Raw genomic sequence first — 17,729 nt, 5'->3', positions numbered from 1 at the left:
AGTTTTAAGTGAACAGTTCAGTAGGTTTTGACAAATTGTTATTTAACCATTGAGACCTAAAAATTTTTTATTACTCCAGAAAGTTCTCTCATTCTCTTTTGTCATCATTCCCCAACACCTCCACTCCTGTCCCCAGGCAGCCACTGATCTACTTTCTGACATTAAAGATTAGTTTTGCCTTTTCTAGAATTTTGTAGCAATCAAAGGGTACACAGCATGTACCCTTCTGTATTTGGCTTTTTTTCCTCTGCGTAATAACTGAGATTTATCTATGTTGTATGTATTTATACTTTTCCTTTTTATTGTTAAATAACATTCCATTGAATGGATATACCACAGTTTATCTTTTCACCTGTTTTTGGATATTGGAGTCCATTTTATGGAGTCTAAAATCTTTCAACTTGGCTTTGATGATATTGGATTACTGAAAAATGAAAATATTTACTTCAGAGAACTGACTGGCCCCTAGATTTTTTATAGAAAGTTGTAATTTAACTTTTTGACCTTTCTAGTAATTTTTTTGCCTTACAGTATAAAATTTAGTTACTAATTTTGTAACTAATTTGTTTGTTACTAGTGTAGAATTAAATGCTCTCAAGTATGTGACCTCATAAAGATTTAGTAACTAATTTTGTTATGCTGAATAAGAAAAAAGTTGCATATAATACAGTTTTAACACAGTATCCAGTGTGTGAATGATTTAATGAAATATTTGAACCTTTTTGTTTTGTTTTGTTTTGTCTTGTTTTGTTTCCAGGAAGGTTATGTTCAAAAGAAAAAGGAACTATGGGGAATCTGTATCTTTATTGCAGCAGTTGACCTAGATGAGATGCCGTTCACTTTCACTGAGCTGCAGAAAAACATTGAAACCAGGTAAAATTTCTTATATTAATATAGGCCTCTGCCATCAAAGAAAACTATTTCTGGACTATCGTTTTAATAGACTTTAGGGAATTAGTGGGAAATGCTAAAATTAAATAAAACGTAGAAAACTTAGGTCAACTAGTGAACTCCTGTTCTCTGTTGGAGCCCTTAATGAAGGTGTATTTATGCCACACTTTCTTAAAAATGTAGCAGTTTGTGTCCTGGGAAAATTTCCATTGTGTCTCTCACTATCTGTAAACGTTCTTAATTATAGCTGTTGATAAAGTGGACAAAAAAAGCAAAGATATATGAAGTAGACTTACTATATATTAAAACCTTTGTGAAAGTAGTGTGAGTCTATCTTAAAGGAATTTAGTTGATTTATTAAAGTTTAAGATTATTTAATATAATAGATATTATAATTATATATGTTTTGAGACTGTATGTTCAGTTGCGTATCTATTATAATACTTGTCCCTGTAATTACTTAATTAACGTCTGTGTTGAGTTTCTAAGCCTAATAAGAGGAGTTTACTGTTTCCAACAAGTCAAGAGAAGCCTGGGAATTCCAGTCATTTCTTTTGCAGTATATTTATGAAATGTAACAGTAAATAATTTTACCAAAAAGATAGTAGTATATGTTTTTTCTTGGATAAAGCCATATAGAGTTAGACATAATTGGTGTTTTGTGTAAATGAGATAAATTAAATTGTTGCATGTTTTAGTAACTTTTTCTTATTACCTCTAAATAAAATGTGGAAACAAAGGCCTTGTATGTTCATATTTAACTTATTGAATTAGAATTGGTTTACCTCTCAGAGATTTCACAGTTTAACTTTATTAGCTAAAATTACTAAATCAAAATAGTTTTTATATAGCTGAAAAATAATCTAAATATAGAGATAAAATTTTACGTTGATTTATTCATTTATTCAGCATATGTTTTCGTGACCTCTGAGGATTAGAAAGAGAATGAATGTTTGGGTTAAGATAAACTGGGTTTATTTTACAAGGTATATGACTTGGAGCAGATTGCTTATCCTTATTAAGTCTCGGGTTCCTTTCCTTTCCTGTGAAATAAAAGTTATTAACTACTTGATAGAATTATGAGAATTAAATAACTTATAATGAGCAGAGAAGTAAATAGTTCTTGAGTCAATGCCTGTAACACCATAGGTGCTGATGAGGTCTTGATCTCTTTTTTTCTGTAGATTCCTCCTATTACCTGCCCCCCCCCCAAACAAAAAGGGGGAAGGAAACAAAACTTATCAACTGCTAGGCACTATGTTACTCTACTAGGTTCTAATGATATAAAGGTGAGATATAGTGTCTGACCTCAAGAAACTCATCCAGTTTAAATTAAACAGATGACTGCAATACAGTGTTATATAGCTATCCATAGACTGCTAAATAAATATGACAGAGAAAGTCTATTACATCCTTTATCTATAAGGTGAAAGAATTTTCCTGGAAAAGATTTTCCTAAACTTTTTCTCTGAGTATTCATAGAGCAACTCTAATTTATAAAATGGGCATATCATAAATAATATCACTACAATAATTATAGTAATGTATTTGGTACAACTTTTTCTTGGGGCATCTCTGAGCATTCTGATAACTATTCAGGAATGTTATCTAAACCACTGCTTCTTAAAAGTACTCTGGTGAAGGGCTAGTTTCTTTTCTTCCCAGTATGTCATAGACTGATGTTTTAAAAATAAGTAATATAAATTAATTACTAGAAAAATGAAACAAAAATCATACTAAACACAGGACTAAATTTTTTATTATTGGATTCAGCAGGCATTAAAATTAGTGTCAAATTGCCATAAAAGTTTTTAAGTGTTTACCCTCAATTTCTGTACTTAATCGTGGACTGGTAAACAGTTTATGGACCATTATCAATCCATGGAGCACTGCTCCTAATATGTAGTTATCGACAGATCTGTGTGTTTTAATTATGGCTTTTTATGCCTGTCTGCCTGCCTTCCTCTCACCTTCCTGCCTTCACTTCTTTCCTTCAGAGGAAGACTACAGAAGGAATAGAGACTCACTTAAGTTACCCCTAGAAAAAGAAGGCTTTTTAGTAACAATTCACAGTTTTCATGGTGCTCCATGGATAGGTATTGCCATATATCTCAAAACTGGAAGTGAGAGTGGTTCCTGAATAAATGCCGTTCTAAGTTTGATTTCTTTTTCTCAGCAGGTTAGCTCCATTCTTTTTCTTTTTTTAAAGGATCGATTTTTATTTATCTATTTATTTTTGGTTGCGTTGTCTTCGTTGCTGCGTGTGGGCTTTCTCTAGTTGCATCGAGCAGGGGCTACTCTTCATTGCAGTGTGCGGGCTTCTCATTGCTGTGGCTTCTCTTGTTGTGGAGCACGGTCTCTAGATGCGCGGGCTTCAGTAATTGTGGCGTGTGGGCTTGGTTGCTCCGTGGCGTGTGGGATCTTCCTGGACCGAGGCTTGAACCCATGTCCCCTGTGTTGGCAGGTGGATTCTTAAACCACTGCGCCGCCAGGGAAGTCCCCATTCTTTTTCTTTTCTAAGCAGCATCATGATTATCTACTCTGTATCATTTCTATTCCTCCTTTATTTGCTTTCCCACAAAGCTTGTCATGGCTGCCCCAATCCCTTCTATATCAGTGGAACTTTTCATAACCTTCTTTTGTGTTCTGTGCCCTCTGCTGATTAGCTGAGGCTTTTATTTTTCCAGTTCCCAAGATAAATGTCTGAGTGGTACAGCCCTCTTTTTGGAATGAAACCTGTAACTCACTGGTTGCTAGACAGCCTATGGATGGGTCTAGTGACCACCCTGTAGTTCAGTTAGCTGCTTTGGTATAACTCCTTAGACAAACTTGATTAGAAGTGAGTATGTGAGGTGCAGTTGATGATTGCTATCTGTAGCGCCCTATTTTTCAGAAGTCAAAAATGTATGTATTGATATTTCAAATAGGTTAATTTTTATAGAAAACAATAAACAATGATTTAAAGTTATTATTTAAATAACTTAAAATGTTTAATCAGTTTCCCTTTTCCCTTCCCCAACAATTCAGTCCTAAAACCGCTGGTGGGCTGAAGAAAGTAGGTGTGTGCATCTGTGGTGGGGAGCACTGTGGTGCCCAGAGAAGGATGCCAGAGCCAAAGTGGGATGAGGAGGTCATCCACGAGGGGCCTGGGGCTTCTTGACATGGGCTGCTTGCTGTGCAATGTCAGAGACCAAGCAGGGTGTGCGGGCAGCTGGTATAGGGAGTCATGGCACATGTGAGGTAAGGGCAGTCTGGGGTGAGGAGTCAGAGCCCTACTAGGGTGAGGACGGTATCCATGTGGAGGGGGGAGGGCAGTCTAGGATGGAGGGAGTCAGTCTGAGCAGGAGAGGAGGGTGCCCATGTGGAGGAGTGGGTAGCTTGGTACTTATATAGGGGGATTGATTAAATGAGTAAATTAAAGATAAGTGGGTCCCAGGTTTCTCACTGTCAAAGAAGAGTTATAAATATGGAAAGGGAAACACTGGAAGGAACCCTGTAGTTTTTGTGTTGGAATTGGATAAATGGATGTGAACTTGTGATTTTAAAACATATAGATAGATACAGAAATAAATATATGTATATGTCTGTTATAACCCTTATTTTTTTTCTGTGTTCTTGATGATAAGTAGATGTAGGCATAGGTGTATAGATATAGTGGTATAGGTTGAAGACTAGTTGATTTTTTTCCTCTTTAAATTCTAGTAAAATGCAAAAACTAAGTTCCTTCCAAAGGATATATAATAGTGATTTGGTGTAGAGCTAACAAGTGTTTTGAATTGAAATGACTATGCTTTGAAAATGAAACAAAATGTATTTTTAAAGTTATGGATTCACTTTTTTCTATTCTTTCCTTTGTAGTGTCTATAAATTTTTTGACTTACTAAAAGAAATCGATACCAGTACCAAAGTTGATAATGTTATGTCAAGACTGTTGAAGAAGTATAATGTGTTGTGTGCACTCTACAGCAAATTAGAAAGGTAAAGTACAAATTTTATTAGGGTTACACCCTGCTTTTTCATATCAGTGTTCATGATTAGCTTCCATCTGGGAACTGTTACATTCTTAGTAAAGTTATTAAGTATTACACCTTAGATTTGTCCCCTTAATATTCTTAACTTTCTTATTTGTCCAATCATATTCATTCTGAATGTTTCTTCCAAAATTACTTGTTTTACTCATGGTTCTCATTTTTTTTTTTAACAAACTTAAAGCTAGTTTCCACTTTAGCCTTCTCTGCCAGAAGACTTGTAGCTCTGAATGGAAGGGTGACCTAAATTTAAAATTCTTCCTAATGGTGATACTATGTTTAGAAAAAGAAAGCATGTTGGCACTGGAAGGTGTATGTGACCTATACTACTGAGCTATGACTTGTATTCTCCATGGTGGTTTAGAAGAGGTAGTTTCTTTGTGGAATATCCTTTAAGAAACTTCAGGCTATCAGCTGTTTTATTCCACATAAATTAAGAAACTACAACAAGCATTAATGAAGTGACTGTTAGTACCCGCTATGTGTTAGATGCTAGGGATGTAAAATCATATGATACTATGATCATCAATTAGCTTATAGTAAATAAATAAATTCTATCTTTTAATAAAAATAAGTGCAATAATCATTTAATGTGCTATTGTAGAGGATTATTTGTAAGAAGTAGAAATTATGTAGTGGGCAAAATACTGTGTATGTTTAAAGGTAAGAATAATTTTGGGGTGAAAAAACTATAGAAGAAGGCAATGTCTGAGTAGGGTTTAAAGGATAGATAGAAACTCAGCAAGCAAAATATGTGGAGACTGGGACTGAGTATCCTAGGCAGAGTGATAAGCATGTGTGCAAAGCCAGAGCAGTACTGTAAAGTATTTTGATATTGCTAATGGCTAAAAGGTAGGAGGGAATTAGACTGATAGTGAGCTTGGACTTTACCCAGCAGGAGATGGAGAGTCATTGATTTTAAGCTAGGGAGTGACATAGTCAGATTTGGCCTTTAAAAGGTCACTCAGGCCTTTGCAAAAGGGATTTGGAATTTTCATTGACTAGTTATATGAGATAATTTAGTGTATATTGGCCTTGAAGTAGATCAATAGGATTTCTTCTATCTTATATGTACCTTCTTTTGAAGAGCAGTTGGGAAGATTAACTGTGATACTAAAGCCTATTTATTTCAGGGTAGACTATATGTGTATATATGGCAATGTGCTGTAGTGATTATGATAACTTTTAAAAAGCTAAACAGATCTAGATATTAATAATAATTTTGTCATTCATTGACTGTGTGAGCTAGGGAAACATACTTAACGTCTTTAAACCTCAATTTCAATCTGTAAAATATAGCTAATAATGCTCTCCTTGCAGAGTAATTGTAAGATAATGTTACTGGTTAGCTCACTTCCAAGCACATACTAACTGCTAAATAAACAGTAGCTTTTAAAGCTATTATTAACTACATTAATGCTGTCACATAGAAATATAAAAATGCAAGCCATATATATATATTTATTTATTTATTTATTATTTTTGGCTCTGTTGGGTCTTCGTTGCTGCACATGGACTTTCTCTAGTTGCAGCGAGCGGCGGCTACTCTTAGTTGTGGTGCGCGCGCTTCTCATTGCGGTGGCTTCTCTTGTTGCGGAGCATGGGCTCTAGGCACGTGGGCTTCAGTAGTTGTGGCTCGCGGGCTCTAGAGCACAGGCTCAGTAGTTGCGGCGCACGGGCTTAGTTGCTCCGCGGCATGTGGGGTCTTCCCAGACCAGGGCTCGAACCTGTGTCCCCTGCATTGGCAGGCAGATTCTTAACCACTGCGCCACCAGGGAAGCCCAAGCCATATATTTTAAATATTCTAGTAGTTGCGTGACAAGTAAAAAGAAACAAGTGAAATTAATTTTAACATTTTATTTAACTCATATATCCCAAAATATCAAATTTCAACACATAAATTTGTATACAGATGTTCATGGCAGCATTATTTATAATAGCCAAAAAGTGGAAACACCCTGAATGTCCATCAGCTGATGAATGGATAAACAAAATGTGATCTATCCATATGGTAGAATATTGTTCAGCCATAAAAGGGAATAGAGTTCTGCTACATGTTACAATATGGATGAACCTTGAAAACATTAAGCTAAGTGAAAGATACCAGACACAAAATGCCACATATTTCATTATATGATATGTCCAGAACAGGCATATCCATGAGATGGAAGATAGGTTAGTGATTGCTAGGGAATGGGAAGTGAAGGGAATGAGGCGTATCTGTTAAAAGATGTGGGGTTTCTTTTTGGGGTGATGGAAATTTTAGATAACGGTGATGATTACATAACAAAGTGAATATACTAAAAACTACTGAATTTATACACTTTAAAATGATGAATTTTATGTTAGGTAAATTATATTTCAACAGGAAAACATGAAACCAATAGAGAAGTTTTACATTCTTTTTCTCATACTAAGTATTTTTTTTAATACTTTGGTGTGTAATTTACATTTACAGCATAACTTCATTTGTACTAGCCAAAAACATTTCAGGTGTTCAGTAGCCATAGGAGCTTGTGGTTAATGTATTAGACAGCATAGATTTATATTGCATGTCATTATCTTTACTGTATGATAACATTCTATTCTGAGTTACATTAAATTACAAAATGATATAAAACAATGCATCTGACATTAAACATATTTTCTATAATTATAAAAATTCCCTCTTGATTACCATCTGCTTTTTTTTTTTATATAAGATAGTAGTTTTCTCTATGTAAATTTTTGATCTACATATTTTTTGTGACTGGCTTCTTTCGCTTAGCATGTTTTCATGGTTCATCCATGTTGTAGCATGTTTCAATACTTCATTACTATTTATTATGGAATAATATTTCATTGTATGGCTATACCACATTTTATTTATCCATTCATCTACTTATAGTCATTTGGGTTGTGTCTTTTAAAGTAGTTGACAGTATAAAGGAGAGCAAGTGTATATTTATAGAGTTTGTTATATTAACTTTATTATATATCATTTCATCTCCTCTTCATTTGTTTCCATGGATTTGATTTATCATCTTGTGTCATGTGTTTACTCCAATACAGCTTTGATCCTACCCACCTCTTTGTGCTGCTGTTGTCAAACACATTACATTTCATATGTTAGAGGCCCAAGAATACAATATATACATATTGTGTTATGCAGTTGTATTTTATATCAATTAGGAGAAGAAATATGTAATTATACCATCTTTCATAATAACATAATTACCTTTACCAGTGCTCTTTGTTTATTCATGTGGATGTGAATTACTGTCTTGGGTCATTTGTTTTCAGCCTGAACTTCTTTTACTATTTTTTTATAAGATGAGTTTGCACATTCTCTGTTTTTGTTTGAGACTATCTATTTCACCATCACTTGTGAAAGGTAGTTTTGTTGTATATATGAGTCTTAGTTGACATTTTTTTTCTTTCTTTGAGTATGTAATCCCCACTGCCTTCTGATCTTCATTGCTTCTGTTGAGAAGTCACCTGTTAATGTTATTGGGTTCCCTTGTATATGATGGATCATTTTTCTCTTGCTGCTTTCAGGATTTTCTCTTTGTCTTTCAACATTTATCCTATGATATATCTAGGTGTGAATCTCTTTGCATTTATTCAACTTGGAGTTTGTTCTGTTTCTTGGATGTGTAGACTTGGGAGTTTTCAGCCATTATTTACAAAAATTTTTTTTTCTCTCTCTCCCCATTCTTTTCTGGTACTCCCATTACACATATATTGGTGTATCTTTTGGTGTCCAAAAAATACACCAATATATTTTTTGGTGAGCCTCTTCTGTGAGCCTCTTCATTTTTCTTCTTCTTTTATCTCTTTGTTCTGCAAACCACATAGTCTCTTTTGATCTGTCTTCAAGTTTAGTGCTTCTTTTTTTCTGCCAGCTCAGATCTACTTTTGAGTCCCTCTAGTCAATTTTTTATTTTGGTTACTATACTTTTCAACTCAAATTGCCATTTGGTTCTTTTAAAGTAATTTCTGTCTTTTTATTGATAATCCTCTGTTGGTTGAGACATTGTCAGCATACCTTTTTTTCTTCTTTAAGCATGATTTCCGTTAGTTCTGTGAACATATTTATAATAGCTGTTTCAAAGTCTTTGTTAAGTCTGACACTTTGGTTCTCTTAAATACAATTTCTGTTCTCTGCTTTTTTCCCTATGTAGAGGTCACACTTTCCTGCTTCTTTGCATATTTCATATTTATTTTTGAAAACCGGACATTTTTGATAACACTGTAGTAACTCTGGGAGCTGATTCTTTTCTCTCGTGGGGCTTGCTGCTGTTGTTTTGTCTTTGTTATTTGTTTAGTGGCTTAGCTGTACTATCTCAATGAAGTCTTTTTCTCCCACAGTGTGTAGCCTCTGATCTTGCTCCTTAGTGTAGCCTTGGACAGGTACATAGTCACTCTGAGCTGACAGTGGTTTTAGCTGGGTTCTCTTTGACTATCTTTTCCCTGTTCTTAAGCTAACTGCCTCTGTTGATATCACACCTAGTTGCTACCTCTCACTAATTGCCGACTGATTGCTTTATTGTTTTTTTTTTTATAAATGTATTTATTTATTTTTGGCTGCCTTGGGTCTTCGTGGCTGCATGCGGGCTTTTCTCTAGTTGCGGCGAGTGGGGTCTACTCTTCGCTGCGGTGCCTAGGCTTCTCATTGCAGTGGCTTCTCTTGTTGCGGAGCACAGGCTCTAGGTGCGCGGGCTTCCGTAGTCGTGGCTCGCGGGCTCTAGAGCACAGGCTCCGTAGTGGTGGCGCACAGGCTTAGTTGCTCTGTGGCATGTGGGATCTAACAGGACCAGGGCTCAAACCCATGTCACCTGCATTGGCAGGTGGATTCTTAACCACTGTACCACCAGGGAAGTCCTGCTTTATTGTTTTTGACAATGCTCTGGGTCACAAATTGCTTTACAGTCTAATCCGATTAAATTTGGCTCCCTCTGCAGGAGTAGTATTTGAGGCTAGCCTTGAGGCTTATTTTGATACTAGGAGAGCTATTCTTAGCTGTTTCTTTCCCTGGTTCTCTCCTAGATGATCTAGGATTTAGCTTTTTTTTTTTTTTTTTTTTTAATTAATTAATTTATTTATTTATTTTTGGCTGTGTTGGGTCTTAGTTTCTGTGTGAGGGCTTTCTCTAGTTGCGGCGAGTGGGGGCCACTCTTCATCGTGGTGCGCGGGCCTCTCACTATCGCGGCCTCTCTTGTTGCGGAGCACAGGCTCCAGACGCGCAGGCTCAGTAGTTGTGGCGCATGGGCCTAGTTGCTCCGCAGCATGTGGGATCTTCCCAGACCAGGGCTCGTACTTGCTTCCACCAAAGTCTGTATTGCTTTCAACAGTTCTCTTATTCTTGAACATCCCCGCACTCCATTCCAAATGAATTCCCTTGGGGAGAGCTCAAGGCTGTATGTTCTTAGGGCCTGCCTCTCCCCTAGGCACCACTTCTGTGCCACTGCTTGGGAGGTCAGGATGAGGACAGTGGTCTCTTTTCTTGGAGTGATATCTCTGTTTTAAGAGTAGGGCACTGAGAAGAGGCGATAGCCCCTGGTCTTCCCAGATTGCCTTTCTTGGCTGGAACCTCTGTCCTATGAGCTGCTCAGCAAGAGAAGTCAGTATTTTTGATGTGCTCTGTGCCTGGAGTAAAACTTTACCCTGTGAGTGGGGGCTAAGCGGAGGACAGGAGCCCCAGACCTCTCAGCTCCTCTTGCTTGGGATAGACTTTCTGCAACACAGATCTGGGGGCGATGAGAAATGCTGGTAGCCTACTCTTCCCAGAGAGATAGTTCTAGGCTGGGAGCTGGAGAGAGAAGAGCCCTGTGTCTTGGCTACACCTGCCAGGGGTAGAGCTTTGTTATGCTGAGTTGGAGAGGAGGAGGAAATGAGTTTTGCTTTGAATTCTACAGACTGTCATTGTTCTTACCAAGATTTAGTAGATTTTCTTGAAGAAATATTTCCTTTTTTTGTTGTTGTATGCCCTTAGGAAAATTTCCAGAGACTTTAAATGGTTTTTTAAAAATAGTTTTACCAATTGTAGTTATTATATTAGGAAACAGGTCTGCAGAGAACCTTACTCCACCATTCCAGAAGTCATTGTCCTAAATAGGTAGGTTTTATACAGTAAGTCCCCTACATATGAATGAGTTCCATTCCGAGGGCACATTCGTAAGTCCAATTTGTTCGTGAAGTCCAGCAAAGTTAACCTAGGTACCCAACTAACACAACTGGCTACATAGTACTGTACTGTAGAAGGTTTATAATACTTTTCACACAAATAATACATAAAAAATAAACACAAAAAAATAAAGAAAACATTTTTAATCTTACAGTACAGTACCTTGAAAAGTACAGTAGTACCAGCTACGTCACTGCTACTTTTACGCTTGCTTCCAGACATCCTGGCCTTGAAGTAAAGATACTGTACTACTGTACTCTATACAGTACTGTACAGTAAAGTACACAAAGCACAACCACTTGTAGAGGATGCACACAGGTGACAGTGTACGCCAGACACGTGAACTAACTTACACGATTGGACATGTGAACGCACGTTCACATCTTTGAATGTTTGCAACTTGAAGGTTCGTGTATAGGGGACTTACTGTAGTACTTTTCAGTTGTGTTATTTCAGTGACACTTTTAGTTAAATAAGCTTTTATGACCTGATCTGAGATTCTAACCAGATCAAGATTCAATTACAGAATGTATTCCAAGTTAGAAATGCACATATCGAATCCAGTCTTTTTGTAATTAGATATTACAGTGATGTGTGAAATGTCATAAATTGGAAACATCTACTTTAACTTTGTTTTATAATGCTGTACTTGAGAAAAAATTTATCCTTCTTAAAATAAGATGAATAAAGCATGATAAAACTGATTTCTAAATTATGAAAAAAATTTAAAAGTAAGTTTTAAAAAAAGCCATAATGTTAACATAATTATTTCTTCCTTTCAGGACCTGTGAACTTATATATTTGTCACAACCCAGCAGTTCGTAAGTACCTCAGAGCATGTTAGTTTTCACTTTTGGGGTTTTTTTTTTTTTTTAGAGATTTTTGTGGAATAATCCCAAACACGTTGATAGTTTCAGGGTTAGTTTGATTGACTGTTCTATGCTACTTCATAAATTAAGGTCATAGATTTAAGCCCTATACGGCTTATTTATCTTTTCACAAAGAAAGTGGTATGAAATACGTGCCTTTTACTACAAGGGAGAACTAATAAGGTTGAAGTTAATTCAGAGCAACATTTTACCAGCTCTGTAAAATGAATTTGCCAATTCATTGACAAAATCTTTTTTCAGAGTATGTTATAGGCATTTTATTAACTAAGACTCAAGAGCATAACTTTTGAGTAAGAATAAACATGAACGTCTATATTAAAATTTCCAAATAGTCTTTTTAAATGTATGATACATGTTCCAACAGTATACCATTGTAAGAGCTCTAGAGTTTTTCTTCGGAAACAGAACAAGTAGTATGTGAGATTTTCTGCCCCATTGAAGTAATAATGCTGTAGATGATTGATACAAAGGGAAATTGTGTATTAATGACTCTATTAATTAACTCTATTAATTCCACTTGTTAATTCCAACAAGTGAATAACTTAATGTTTATGAAGGCATAGTGTTAATTTGGTAGAGTCACCCAAACCTCTGTTTTTCTGCTTACAGAAAATTGATTTTAATTAGAAAAGAGAGCAGAAAAGCATTAATTGGAAACCATGTATGTCATATTATACCACTTTCTGTGCATATTTTTAGATTACAGTAGAAGATATTCAATATTTTCTTTAAAAAATGTATACTACTCTGGGAAAATATAAATAACATGGTGAAAACACTAACTGAATTGAGACAAATTGAATTCATGTGTAAATTGTGCATTTAAGATGGACTGTATTCTATTATGCGATCAACTCTGGTCTATAATTGTAAAAAATGAAAAAAAAAGGTGTAGTTGGAAAACAGTGTGAGTTTTTTTTTTCTTCTTTCTATTTGTTTACTAGGATATCTACGGAAATAAATTCTATGTTGGCGCTAAAAGTTTCTTGGCTCACATTTTTACTAGCTAAAGGTAAAGTCATTATGTTTGTTACATACTAATGTTTCAAATGTAATAATTGATAATTCGTTCGAGTAAGCTCAAAATTTTAATTCTATTTAATATTGTTCCTCCTTCCCCCTAGTTCTTTGTGTGACTTTTTAACTGTTTGCAAGTTCTTGTAATTCTGATACTGGAGGCAAGCTTGAAAATGTCTCATTTCATTTCTTTTTCTAATATTTTTCATTCTTTCCTATTTTTAAGAATAATGTTGCTGTTTTTATAAAAGTGATATATATTCATGATAAAGAATGCAAATAATACAGCAAAGCAGAAAGAAAAATGTAGAAAAATTACCCAAAACCCACCTAGAAATAATCATTAAAATTATGTGGTTGTATGCACAGAAATGTATCTGGAATAACATTCTGATTAAAAAAGGTGGGTGGATGAGTGCACTCACAAACATATATATAAGTTTCTAAAAATAATATCATATTATTGTGCTATGTTTAAAATATAAAAATTAATTTTACTCAAATTTTATAGAAGAAAATAAGAGAAATGGAAGGAATTGCTTAAATTTATATGTTTTGTCACTTAATCAGTATTATTTCTTAAAATATTACTCTAAGATTATGAAAACATTAAGAGGTTAGAATCTTTATTTAACTTTGTGTTTTGAGTTAAAGCAATATATATTACTCTGCTCTGAAGAAAAAGAATTCTCACTCTTCCTGTCACCTCCCTATTCCCTACTTTCAGATTTGCTTATTTTTTGTTATCATTACATTACCAAAGATTATAATATTTACATTCTGTTCTGTAATTATAATTATCACAGTTGTTTTGTCTCATTTATGTATTTAAAACGGATTCTAAGCTTATTGTCACTCCTGTATCATAGCTTCTCCATTTCTGAGTTCTTTATTTTGGTCTATCCTTAGCTGACTAGATTTTACCGTGACGGAGTTTTTCAAAAAAGCCTTTTTGGCGCTATGTTTTCTATGTTTGACATGTTTATGAACCATGTCCGTAGTCTTTAGACTTGAAGGACAACTTGGTTGAGTATTCTGTTCTTGTATCGTGTTTTTTTTTCCTCAGGACACTATTTTCTGGAATTGAACATTGCTGTTGGGAAATCTGAGACTAGCTTAATTTCCACCCCCCCTCATTTTCTTCCTTGAATATTTGAAGAATTCCTTTTTTAAAAATTTGAGATTTAATACATTAACCAGAAAGTTTCTGTACCTTCAGTATTGGGATTATTAGTGGTTTAGCAGTCAGATACCAATAAGATAGAAAATGAATCAAATTAAACTTCTCTTTTAAAAATACTGCACAACATAGAGCCATAAGCAAATATGTCATAGCTATATGATTTGTATATTTTGTGTAGCTACACTGTTTTTTTCTTAGGTGTTTATTATATGCATTAATTTCCTTATATACAGCTCTTTATAATAAATATACAGCTCTTTAGTTGTATATTTATTATATAAACTTTTAGGATTTTGTGCTAAATAATTGCTTTATAGATGACTTTATAATTATGTACTATTTTTATTATTTCTTAATGGCTTTGGTTATTTCTTAATATTTTGGAGTGGGTTGAAATTGAAAATATATGAGGTTTCATAAATAAATAGAACTGAAGACTAACGTGTATCATTCTTCAAAATGATTTTCAGAGGTAATAAATTTTATAACTCTTACCAAACCTGGAAGTGAGTTTAAAGAAGGAAAAATCAAAATAAATTTAGACATAGGGACTGAATTATTATAATAATACCTAAATGTAAAATTCTCATGGTAGACTTATACTTCATTTATAATTTTTTTAGTAAATTTATTTATTTTATTTATTTATTTTTGGCTGCATTGGGTCTTTGTTGTGTGGGCTTTCTCTAGTTGCAGTGAGCGAGGACTACTTTTCGTTGCGGTGCGCTGGCTTCTCATTGCAGTGGCTTCTCTTGTTGTGAAGCACAGGCTCTAGGCACATGGGCTTCAGTAGTTGTGGCAGGCAGGCTCAGTAGTTGTGGCTCACGGGCTCTAGAGCACAGGCTCTGTAGTTGTGGTGCATGGGCTTAGTTGCTCCACGGCATATGGGATCTTCCCAGACCAGGGCTCGAACCCGTGTCCCCTGCATTGGCAGGCGAATTCTTAACCACTGTGCCACCAGGAAGTCCCCATTTATAATTTTATAACTTTATATATTTTTATATATTGCAAATCTGACTGAATTACTGCAAAAAAAAAAAAAGATCTTTAACATGCTTCTAGTGATTGTTGCATAAATGAGTATATGGATACAGCCATACCCACAATTTTCCCTGACTTAAAGACCTCAATCTCTACCTTAAGATGTGGACCTTCTTTGTTTTCAGGGCAAGTTTTACAAATGGAAGATGATCTGGTGATCTCATTTCAGTTAATGCTGTGTGTCCTTGACTATTTTATCAAACTCTCACCTCCTGCATTACTCAAAGAACCATATAGTAAGTATTTTAAGTAATTTATGCACCTCCTACTTCATCGTTCAACAGTTGTTTATGGACTTACACTAGATCCAAAACATGGTTCTAGAGCCAAGGGAATAATAAAAAAGAAATCAGACATGGATTCTGCCCTTGAGTAGTATAAGATATAGAAGGAGAGATAAGTAAGCAAGTAATTAGAGTATATGGTTGAAAATAGTCTGGGCCAAAATATAGCAAATACTATGGGAGTTGAGGAGATGAGAGAGTTTTCCAAGCTGGGAAAGACCAAGGAAGACCATAAAAAAGTGGTGGCATTTGAACTGAGTGTTGAAGGAGTAGTTAGGGTTTGAGTGTTGTGGTAAGTTGGGAGACTGCACTCCCAGTAAAGAGAAAATCAAGAGGCGAGGCATAGATATGAATGAGACTGCACAGGGAAGAGTAGCCCGTTCTATAGGAATGGATTAACTAAATTTTTATTATTGGAAGCTGTAATGATTATGTGACTGATTTTTTTTTTTTTTGCGTATGAACTGTAATTGATCCACTTCAGTGGGTGATGAGATGGGAGGTGTATTTAAATAATAGCTATTGCTGAAATAATTAGATAGCATTAAGCAAAGACAAGTATATTCCTCTTAGAATGGAATTGCTCCCTTTGGTGGCATGTAGAGTAGGATTTAAAATCACTTAATACACTATAGAGAAATGTAAACTTAACTAAGGCTTAGCTGATTCCTTGCTCCTAAAATGTTGACAGTATTAGTAATACTAAAAATAATAGGGGAAAGATCAAAACATGGAAGTCTCAAAGTGTTGAAGTGGCTGAAAAGCTGAAGCCTAATTAATCTTCGTGAACAATAACTTCCTGGAAAAATGAAACAGAATTTTGAAAAGATGTTGAACATGGCTTGACAGAAAAGGCAGGTCATTTAGCAGAAACCACATGCAAAACAGAGGGGAAAAAATAGAAAACAATATATTTTAAAAATTTCTGAATCTTTAAAAATTTCCTTTATATGCCTTTTCCTCACTTTTTAAAAATGTTATAACTTTAATAAGTTGATATATAACTTTAGGTTGACAGCCTTTGTTCTTTTGGATAATTCAAATGTACATTTAATTCTGTAAGTGCCATGTTAAAGAGAAAGCAGGATAAGATGTTGAATTAACTGGCTATGGTAAACTTGTAATTAGCTTTTTATTATGAAGAATTTCAGTGAGCATAAGAGAAGAAAGTCATATAATAAGCCTCCATGTACTTATCACCTGCCCTCAATGCATAACTTATGGTCAACCCATAGTCCTATCTGCTGCTTAATTCTACCAGCTATATTATTTTGAAGCACACTTTTGCATACCATTTCATCCCTATAAATTTCAGTATGTATCTCTGAAAGATAAAGTCTTTTAAAAAAGCATAATGACAGTACCATTCTCACACCTAAAAATCAATTAATAGTGATTCTTTAATTCCACCAAATATCTAGTAAGTGTCCATATTTTCAATTGTTTTATAAAAGTAATTAAAAAAAATTTTACATGTTGACTAAATCAGAATCTAAATAAGATCTCTACTTTGTGATTGGTTGGTATGCTTTTAAAACTTAAAAAGTTCTTCCTCCATCTATCTTTCTCTCTTTTTCTTGTAATTTATTTATTAAATAATCAGGTGGTCTTGTTCTGTTGAGTTTTCCATGGTTTAATTTTTAGTGATTGCATCCTATGGTATAGTCTTAACATGTTCCTCTATCCTGTCAGTTTCTTGTAAGTTGTTTGTTGGGCCTAGAGGCAGTTAATACTTTTTATACTTAGTCATCTGTAATCTCTTTAATAGCTGAATTCACATTCAGTTTGAATTGAAAATGCTCAAAATAATCCAGGGAATTTTTTTTTTAATTACAATTTAGTGTCACATGAGTATATTTGTACGCTTAATTTTTTAAAAGCATCGTAATTTATTTGCTAAAACTTTAAAAAATTTATTTTTTATCCTGTATTTACAAATTGAATCCATAAATACATGCTTATTATTTTTAAGACTCTTTTAAGATAGAAAACTTTTTTTCCCCTTGCAGACTAGTAGGATACACTTAATATTAGTTTATAAGTTGGCTATTTCCCTTGCATTTTTCATATTTGTCTGTGGGGTTTTAAATTTCTTTTTTGGGCTAGTTTGGGGCAGAAGAGAATAGGGATGGCAACAACTATTACCAGTATATAATTTACAGTAGATATTTAATAAATAGATTAAACTGTTAGCTTTTTAATGAAGCCTAATAATAAAAGTAGCAGAAT

General features: G+C 34.5%; 1 protein-coding gene across 6 annotated transcripts in view; it reads left to right on the top strand.

The window, feature by feature from the left end:
• Window positions 1-17,729, top strand: part of RB1 (RB transcriptional corepressor 1) — a 131,003-nt gene that overhangs the window by 26,457 nt on the left and 86,817 nt on the right. For all 6 annotated transcript variants that reach the window (XM_059903292.1, XM_059903291.1, XM_059903294.1 and 3 more), the window contains exons 3-7: window positions 758-873; window positions 4,750-4,869; window positions 11,868-11,906; window positions 12,920-12,987; window positions 15,342-15,452. In XM_059903292.1, coding sequence (XP_059759275.1) covers window positions 758-873; window positions 4,750-4,869; window positions 11,868-11,906; window positions 12,920-12,987; window positions 15,342-15,452 — 454 coding nt within the window. The remainder of the gene's footprint in view (window positions 1-757; window positions 874-4,749; window positions 4,870-11,867; window positions 11,907-12,919; window positions 12,988-15,341; window positions 15,453-17,729) is intronic.

This window comes from Balaenoptera ricei, chromosome 18, assembly GCF_028023285.1.
Source record: "Balaenoptera ricei isolate mBalRic1 chromosome 18, mBalRic1.hap2, whole genome shotgun sequence".
Lineage (NCBI taxonomy): Eukaryota > Metazoa > Chordata > Mammalia > Artiodactyla > Balaenopteridae > Balaenoptera > Balaenoptera ricei.
Note: the sequence above shows the minus strand (reverse complement) of the source record. Positions and strands in the feature narration are given on the sequence as shown.